Consider the following 9,247-nt stretch of genomic DNA (forward strand, 5'->3'; position numbering starts at 1 on the left):
GTTATTGTTATTTTCTAGTGGTACATTTTCGGTCGTTGCTGTTTGGTGCAATTGGGATTGTCCGGTTTGTGTGTTGTCAGTAACAACCAACGTAACCACTTCTTCTAAATCTTTTTCTGTTGAAACACCTTCCAGCGCTGGTTGCTCTGTTTCCAGTTGAACGGTTTCTGTGTTTTCAATCAGAATAGAATTAATCACATTTTCCAGATCTTCTTCGGTTGTTACGCTATCCATTGCTTCTAATGGAATATTAGAAGTTTTTAATCCAATTTTCGGTTTGTCCCCGAACATGGCCTCATATGGAGCCCTTTTTATTCCAGAGTGCAAAGATGTGTTCTTCATAAATTGTATGAATCGTAGACCTTGATTCCAATGCTCTGTTTCGTTTTATAACATCCAAGTTGTTAACATGTTCTCCACGTCTTGATTAGCGCGTTCGACGCTACCCTGACTTTGACTGTGACGCGGTTTTCCATGGACCAGTTTTAGTTCAGGCCACAAACTTTTTAATTCTTCAATAATTCTATTGCAAAATTCGCGTCCATTGTCAGATTGCAAAACTACAGGAGCCCCAAAAGTGGTAAAGATGTCTACAAGGTGGTAAGCGACTTCTTCTGCGCGTTTACTTTCAAGTGGTCGCAGAATAACAAATTTTGTTAAGTGATCCTGGTACACCAGGACAAATCTGTATTTACCATCAGCATGCGACTGATAATCGATTAAGTCTACTTGACATCTGGAATTCAGATCATTGAAGATCATCGGTTTTGATATAATTCCCTTCTTTTCCCTTTTTTGTTTCATTTGACATGGAGCGCACAAGTTAATAAACAATAAAATTTCAGTACGCACTATATTCTTGTATTTTTCCTTTGTTTTTTTCATCATGCGATCTCTATCACCATGACCTGCAAGTAAAAAGTGATTTTATTAATTACCTACTCCATATATGACTCCAATTACAGAACATACCTGTGGATGTGTGTAGTTCTTGAAGAATGTTAAACAACTCGTCGTCATGGACGTAATATATTACATCAACAAAATCATTGTTAAGAGGCACTATCAGTTTTTCTACCCCCTGAACAGATAACACATCATAATGCTTTAAGAGCCAGTGCATTCTTGGACTTTTTTTTTTAACAGCCTTAGCAATTTTTACTTCTTCAATGAGACTATATTTTACTATATTTTTCTCTCGTTAAGCCGCGGTTGTTATCGGCAACGTCTTTTCTTCGTTCATACAGTTGTTCATAAAACCTATTTTATTTTTTTAATTTTAGGTTATATTACTATGTAACAAGTAACTATAATATTAACGTACCTTTGTTTGTGTAATTCCATTGTGGAAATCTATTGCATTAAACAGTAAAAACGTTTAAATTTTAACGAATGTCACTGTGCTTATTTTGCTGCAAAATATTTTGTAAATTGGAGCAAAACGAGACAAAAACTAAACGGCAACTAGACACTTGCGATTGAACATACAGTCTAAATTACGGTAGTCCGTATGTAAATGGTCTAGTCCGCATATAAAATACCTCGTCATTTCCATACGGTCTGTGCCATCTAAACCATATAGATACCACCTAGACCGTATACGTACGGTCTGATTTCATGTACGGCCTGTAACATATATAACTAAATAAAACAATGTTTTTTTATGTAATCCATCACCAGTAGTGTAATGTTAAAAAATAAAACCAGTGAAAGTATAGTAAATAATTTAATTTTAAATAAAACAAGTTGTTGACCTTTATATTGTCAACCAATTAAAACACTCAGACTTCTTAGACTTTCGAAATTTAATTATTGAAAAATGCAGCAAAATTAAAATAAGTTCTATTAAACGTACTACTTTATTAAAAAACGATGCAAATTTAAAAATTCAAAATTCTTTTTTGGATCCATAACAAGAAATTGTCAACACATTGTCAACCAATTAAAACACTCAGATTTAGGCTCAGGGTTTGTCCTGGCATTCCTTAATATGGTTGGCCATTCAGAGGGAGATTGAACAATCTTGTTTTTTAAACTTTTTTCAATTACAGCGTGCATCGAATCAACTGGCATGTACGTATGCCCAACAATAAGGTAAGTAATACTAATCTCACTAATATTCTTTGAACCATCTAAAAAATATCGAAGCATGCTAAGGAGGTTTTTATTTTTGTTTTGTCCCGTACAATTATCACAGAATAACGAAATTTTTTTGTACTTTTCGGTTTCGTCAACACTTGTCAAATAAAGTAACAAATTCGAGCAAATTTCATTACTTCCGCGTTTGCCATCTTTCTCACCCCATAGGTACAATAACCTTTTCTTGAAAAGGTTTCATAAATAGTAAAATTGTACACAGCGTACTTCCTAGAAAAACCAATTGTCATGCTGTCTCCATGGGGCGTCGACAGGACTTTTTGAAGATCAAAACTACAAACCAAAGTGGACTCGTTCTGTTCACTGGCCAGCTGTTGTTCCTCTAAGAATATATTTTTTACTGCTTCTTTTTCTGCTATATGCTGACTGTACTTTTCTTTTTCTTCGTTAGTTTTAAAATCATCAGGCAAATTTTTGTATCTTTCGCATATTTGGCATTTATCTTTTTTGGGTACATGGATCCCAATGTTGAAATATTCTTTTAATGATTGCATAAATTTGGTTTTCTTAAGAATAACTGACTTCTTGTCTTCACTTTCAAGAGCCTTCCCATACATTCTATAAACGTTATTAAAACTTTTGACGTCGGCAGGTAAATATTTTTTTGAAGTCGAACTTCTGCAGTAATGTGACGGCACAAGTGGTAAAGAATTTATAAATTCCTTAAATTTTTCTATTTGCTCATCTGCAACTTTATTGTAGGACCTAGGACGACCTCTTTGATCTGTGGTCGAAAATTTACTTTCTTCCTTATTGGCCAAAACAGTTCTTAACAGCTTAGCGGTTATTGCCATGGTATTAATTAAAAATTGTTTACACACTTTCTTTCTAATGCCGTTGTTCTTTAAAAAGTATTCATTTGTAAAAATGCGGTGCTTTAGATTTTTTGATTGACGCCTACGTTTTACCTCGCCGACAGTGACACATTCACTTAAGTAAGATTTTTGCTTGTTACCATCCTTTAAACCCCAAAAAAAATCAAATATTCGTTGACGATCTTCATCTGAAAATGAATTGCAGTTATTGAGACACTTCTTCTGAAGACATGGATTAGGCTTAATTTTCTTTGCAGCAATAACTTCTCCGCGATAATTAATGTATTCTTTCCCAGAGTTTTTCAATAATCTACGTCTTTTCTTTCTAATGCCATTATCACCTCTTCCTTCTTCTTTATCATCATCTTCTCGTACACCGTTTTCTTTTTCGCTTTCATTTTCATTGCACAAGATTCTTTTTCGTTTGTTATCGGAAGTCATCTCTTGCTCATCAGAATTATCACTTTCTGAATCAGTGGATTCTAATTCATAATCTCTGTCAACGGTATTATCGGTTGACAGTGCCTGAGGAACATCTTCATTATAATATTCATTGAATTCATTCATCAGGGTTTTATTTTTCAATAACAGCATTATTTTGTCTGTTCTAGTAGTCATCTGCAACAACAAAAATGGCATAAACGCCAAATTTCGATCGCCATTTTTAAGCTTTCTAAAAACACAATTTGTAACCATTTAAAATACAATAATACTTTGAGAGCACTAGCGCAAAGTGACAACATAAAAATTCAAGATACGCTGTTGATTAACAGGTTTTTTGGCAAAAAAGTTCTCATAAGAATACCATAGAGCGATGGCGCTTGTGTCAACTACATTCCAAATAGTTCGTTTTTGACACAAACGCTTTGTAAGTTTTTCTAAAGAAAATTGACTGTGTTAATGGTGAAAATCACCACAAATTTAAAATTTTGCATTGGTAAAGTGGTGTCATGCAGCTTATCAATAGAAATTAAAAAAAAGTACTTACCTTAATTATGAAAACTGGGCCGAATGCTAAGCCGCATAACCACGTGTAACTGTTATGGTTGCTTCGCGGTTATGATGATCACCGACTGACATTCAATTCTAATGAAACTTAAATGGCGTTTACGCAAACTTTTAACCAATTTTATAGCGAATGAAGTTTGTTTGCGGATATGCCGCTTTAACTGTTGCATACAGTTTTAAAAATGCTACTCAACGGTGCAGCTAACTAAAAAATGGCAGGTTTGGCGTTTATGTCGTTTTGGCTTGACAGCGTCGATATAGTGAATAGAAACTGTTTCCTGTTGCTAAGTATCTGTAAATAAAGTGATTAAATTTTAAAATTGTATTAGAATAATCACAATAATTACAATAAATGCAATAATTACAATAATTTGGGATCTTTATTTATAGGTAAACAAATTGAACGTTGGCGAAACTTAAGAACATCTTTTAGAAGGGAATTGAATAAACAACGAAAAGGCAAGTCGAGTCAAGCCGCTTACAAACGTTGAAAATATGTCTACTTCGATCAGCTGTTGTTTTTGCTGCCGACTATACAGGACCGGAAGACAACCAGCGAAACGAGAAAAATTAAAAAAAAAAAAAAAAAAAAATTTTTTTAATTTGTTAAAATATAAATAAAATACTTGTTTTCTTACCTCAACGTAACTGATAACCTTTCTTCTGGATGAATGGAAGTTCTCCACGTGGTATCTTGCTATGTTATTAATGGTCCTACCAAGTGCAAAAGCTCGTCAAAGCTAGCTATACTCATCCGATAATAATTAAAGAATTTTTGGGGATGGCACCGTAATTCTTCATATAATTTGTGAAATTACCCTTTTAGTAAACGTTGGGAAGTAAGGGGATGCACCCAATACTTTTTTCTTTGTTCCATTTTCCTTCTTCGAATCTCTAGGGCACATACACATGCTATCTCTTCAAAATCCATCATCGACTAGTTAGAGCGACAGTTTAGTTGCGTTTTGCGTTATATGCGCACGTCGTAGTTGGCCGACTGTATGGTTGCAGTAGTGAGCGCGAAATGGCGATCGACCGATCAAATAATCGGCCGACTAAAAATTGCATGTCAGCGCTTAGCCTACGAGTTATAGACTTTCATTTTATTTAGAATGGTTTTCCGAAGGAGTTCATAAGAATCTGGTGACTATTGGGTACTATTAGATCGGTCAGGATTGATAAAAGAATCCTCCTCTGAGTCGGTAGGGTTTTTAAATAGGTCACCATATAACACATATTCTCTTCCACAGAAGGTAAAGAAAGGAGAACATTTTCTTTAACCTAAGATGAAATCATTGTTTTTAATACCCTATTTATTCTTTCTGCAGGATTTACTCTAGGGTGATACCTAGCCGTATAAAGAATAGTAGTTCTATACTGGTTACATAGTTTGGTAAAGACTTTACTTTGAAATTGTACACCATTGTCCGTGATAAGATACTGAGGAGCACCCAGGAGCACCGAACAGTAAGAAAATATTATTCTCCATAATTTCAACCACCTTATCTGCAGTGACACTACGTAAAGGAAAGAAACAAGCAAACTTAGTGAAGTAATCGGCAACCACCAGGATAAAACTATTCCCCTTACAAGATCTAACCTAGGGTCCTCCATGGGTAAGAAGAAGTAGCACGAGGAGCATAGAAACCAGGTTGAGACTTTTGTTCAACTTTAAGAGCAGCACAGACTGTACACCGTCTAACATATTTAGAAACATCGGCACGAAGTGGTGGCCAATAAAAGTATTGATTAATTGGAGCAACGGTTTTACTTACGCCGCAATGACCACTAGTTGAAAGATCATGGTTTTCGGAAATAATACGTTTCCTCTGAGACTTGGGTACGAGCATTCGCCAGTCTCCCAGAAGAGAGTTCGAAAGATCGGTATGTCTCACTCGTTTATAAACCAACTCACCCTGAACAAACTGTTACGTGCCAATCTTGTATTAACGCTTTTAACTTTCTTTGTTAGTAACGAAATTTTGAAGCCATTTGTTGTTGTTTGTTTTTTTTTGTTTGTTTCAGACCAGCTCTTCGAACGATTATTCTTTTTTGATCTTCCCGTTTTAATCCTTAAATTCCTTGTAGTTCCCTATTTCTTAAACTAATTTAAATTTTCGATTTTGATTTGTAGAGGTCGCGAGGAAATTTAAAATTTTTATCGTGGCGGGAATAATTTTTGGGGGTTTCAAGTATTTCGCGCATGTCAATTTTTTTTTGAATCAGGCGATTTGGTTTTAAGCCGTGTTAACCCGGAAATCGCTCTCTTTACAACAACCATTTAAGGGGATTGTACGTGTACGACGATAGTATTGGGCGACATTTTGGAAAATTAGTTTTCTTTGGATTTTGGGTGATCGCTATTTCCGATTAATTGGGATAATCGTTGTACATCGGCATTTTTTTTTTTTTAATCAAGAAATAAGTTTTTTTTTAAGAAAAAAATTACGGAGAAATTCCGGATTTTGCACGCAATTCTTATTTAAGAACTTTTTTTTACTGGTTAAAACCTCACACCATCTCGAGGTAGGTGTATTTAATTTTTTCTTTGCGCCTTAAAATGGATCTTAATATCTTTTAATATTTTTATTATATTCGCACTCAGGTTTTCTTTGAGGGAGCAAAATTTCTTAATTATATTAAGTTTAAAACCATTGTTGAGGAACGTCATTCTTTTTTTTTTTTTAAAAAAAGAAACCCAGTTCCGATATCTCTAAAAATAAAATCTACAAGACGAAGACAATCACCATCCTTGTCCTTCGTAATCGTTCAAGGAGTGGGCCTGCAACTATTTCATCTCCATCTGTCAACAAGTTTTGAAGAATAATTGAAATTTCGCAACAGCAAGGTCAGATAACATTTTTTTTTTCTAATCGACAAAAGTAGTGTGTAAATTTTTAATGAAGTTTGTTATTTTTGTTTTAAATCTGGTATTTGAAATTTCACTGGTTCGATTTTGATTGTTAATTTACTTTGTAAAAGATCGATTTAACAATTTATGTTGGGGGTTTAGTTTTGTTGATTTTTTTTTATATATCACTTATACGTTTGCCTGAACCAGATCTGCTTCACTCGGGAACGTGTCGCGATTTAAGATAGGGTTTTATTTTCTTTTGATTTTTTTTTTTTGACCACTTTGGTCAATTAGTTATTATTATTTTATCAGTTTTTTTTTTAAATTACCTCAGATAATTGATTGGTCAATTCTTAGTTGTTTTTTTTGGTTGTGTTGAACCCGAAAAGAAAGTTTAGTTTTTTTTTACCAAATTCAAAACCATTTACGAGTCATTTCATTTATATACTTATTTTTTTTTTATATACACACATTTTTTTTTTATTATTTTTTTTTTAATAAACGTTATTGTTTGTGGCTTGAAAATTTCTGTGTTTACTTTTGATATTTCTTGTGTATTGTTCATTTTGTTTTTATTTCCTTTTAAACTGAATAACTTCTCTTCGCAATTAGAGGCATTTGCGGTGGTAAATTGCGTGGCGCCCTTAAAAATTGGCGCCCGTCTTCCCTGGGTAAGCCGAGGTGCCGCAAATGAAACGACTTTAAATAAAGGAAATATTCGTGCTATTGTTTTCGTAATTGTAATTTCGATAAGGTCGTCGTAAAAAAACCAAGACCGCAAATCAAGATACCAAGCTGATAACCTGTTCACCACCTTCAGTCTCCTGACCCAAGACCGCACCAACACCAAAATCAGAATCATCAGTTTGGACAGAAAAAGGAAGAGAAAAATCAGGACACGCGAGAATCAGAGCTGAAATCAGTTGTTGTTTCAGTAAGGAAAAGGATTTCTCACATTCGTCAGACCACAAGAAAGGAGTATTTTTCTTAGTTAAGTTAGTTAGAGGAGTCAACATTGTCGAAATCCAACGAATCTACGTACTTCGAGTACATTTTTAGGAGCTTGCATATTAACAATCGCTGAAACCTTATCCGGGTCAACCAACAATTCACTATCATTCACCACATAACCTAGATATGTTGATTCAGGTCGACAGAAATTACATTTCTTCTTCTTGAGAGTCAAGTTAGCACGCAGTTAGCATATCGTCTAGGTAAGCAAAACAATAAAGTTCCAAATCTGCACCCAACACTCGATCGACTAACCTTTGAAAAGTAGCAGGAGAATTATGTAGACCAAACGGCATACGTGTAAAATGGTAAAGACCGTGACCAGAAATAGTAAACGCTGTAATAGGCTTCGATTCAGAAGACAAAGGAATCTGCCAATAAGCAGTCCGAACATCCAAACTGGTTAAATAGTTAGCATCCCGTAATCTATCCAAGATGGAATTTATGTAGGGAAGAGGATAAACGTCTTTTTCTGTTACGGCATTCACCTTGCGGTAATCTACACAGAACCGATAACTGCCTCCTTCTTTTTCACCAAAACAATAGGACTAGCCCAAGGACTATTTGATCGTTCAACCACTCCCAAACGAATCATATTATCCAATTCATCGTTAGCAACCTGCCTTAACACAGGAGAAAGAGGATTTTGAATCTTCGCAATCCTCTTGCATTATTGTAGGATCTAATAATAATGCAATTACTTCTTTTTCTATACTTCGAACTTTGTACGCTTTTGCTATATTATTTGATTTACAAAACGTTGAAATATATGGATCTGAAGAATACATTAACGTATGAAAAAGATCAGTTAAGTTTTGCAGGCGCGAAAATTTTCTCGTGTGGTGTTCTCTATATTTTCGCAAATCTTTATTACGAGCCTCCACAGCTGCTTCAGAAAACATTCCTATGGGTAAAATTGCTGACTGGATTATCTCCGCTCCGTGTAATAAAATTTTATGTAAGCTGAAAGGCATGTAAAACTAAGCATATAACTGAATGTACAGATTTGCAGTATCTAAAGCGCATTTTTTAAATGCATCGACATTTATTGCATAACCTCAAGATATTGTTTGTAAAACAATTTTAAGCCTCTTGACTAAATTTTCATCCAATCCAGTGATTTTTGCAGTTAATGCATAATTTTCAAAAAAACGACTGGCAGTATTGCCGTCATTAGTTGTTCCGTACCCAGGTTTAGTAATATCAATCAATATACCTAATTTTGCCTTCAAATCGTGTTGAATTTTCTTCTTAGTGTTTTCCATTGTTTTCTTGTCAGCTTCATCACGAATTTGACACTTTTTAATATCAATGCGATATACAATGTGAAGTAAGCATTCCAGACTCCTGATCCAGGCATGTAGGGAGGAAATCCCATATTCATACGCGTTTTCGTTTTTTG

At 34.6% G+C, this 9,247-nt stretch overlaps 1 protein-coding gene across 1 annotated transcript; it reads right to left on the reverse strand.

Moving 5' to 3' along the window:
- Positions 1 to 387: 387 nt before the first annotated feature.
- LOC139431340 (KRAB-A domain-containing protein 2-like) lies at positions 388 to 1,123 on the reverse strand. The gene is made up of 2 exons (XM_071198993.1): positions 973 to 1,123; positions 388 to 908 (listed from the first exon to the last, which is right to left on the reverse strand). Exons 1-2 carry the CDS (start codon positions 1,121 to 1,123, stop codon positions 388 to 390), a joined length of 672 nt encoding a protein of 223 aa, XP_071055094.1.
- Positions 1,124 to 9,247: the final 8,124 nt, after the last annotated feature.

The sequence above is a fragment of the Onthophagus taurus genome, chromosome 8, assembly GCF_036711975.1.
Source record: "Onthophagus taurus isolate NC chromosome 8, IU_Otau_3.0, whole genome shotgun sequence".
In the NCBI taxonomy this organism is placed as follows: domain Eukaryota; kingdom Metazoa; phylum Arthropoda; class Insecta; order Coleoptera; family Scarabaeidae; genus Onthophagus; species Onthophagus taurus.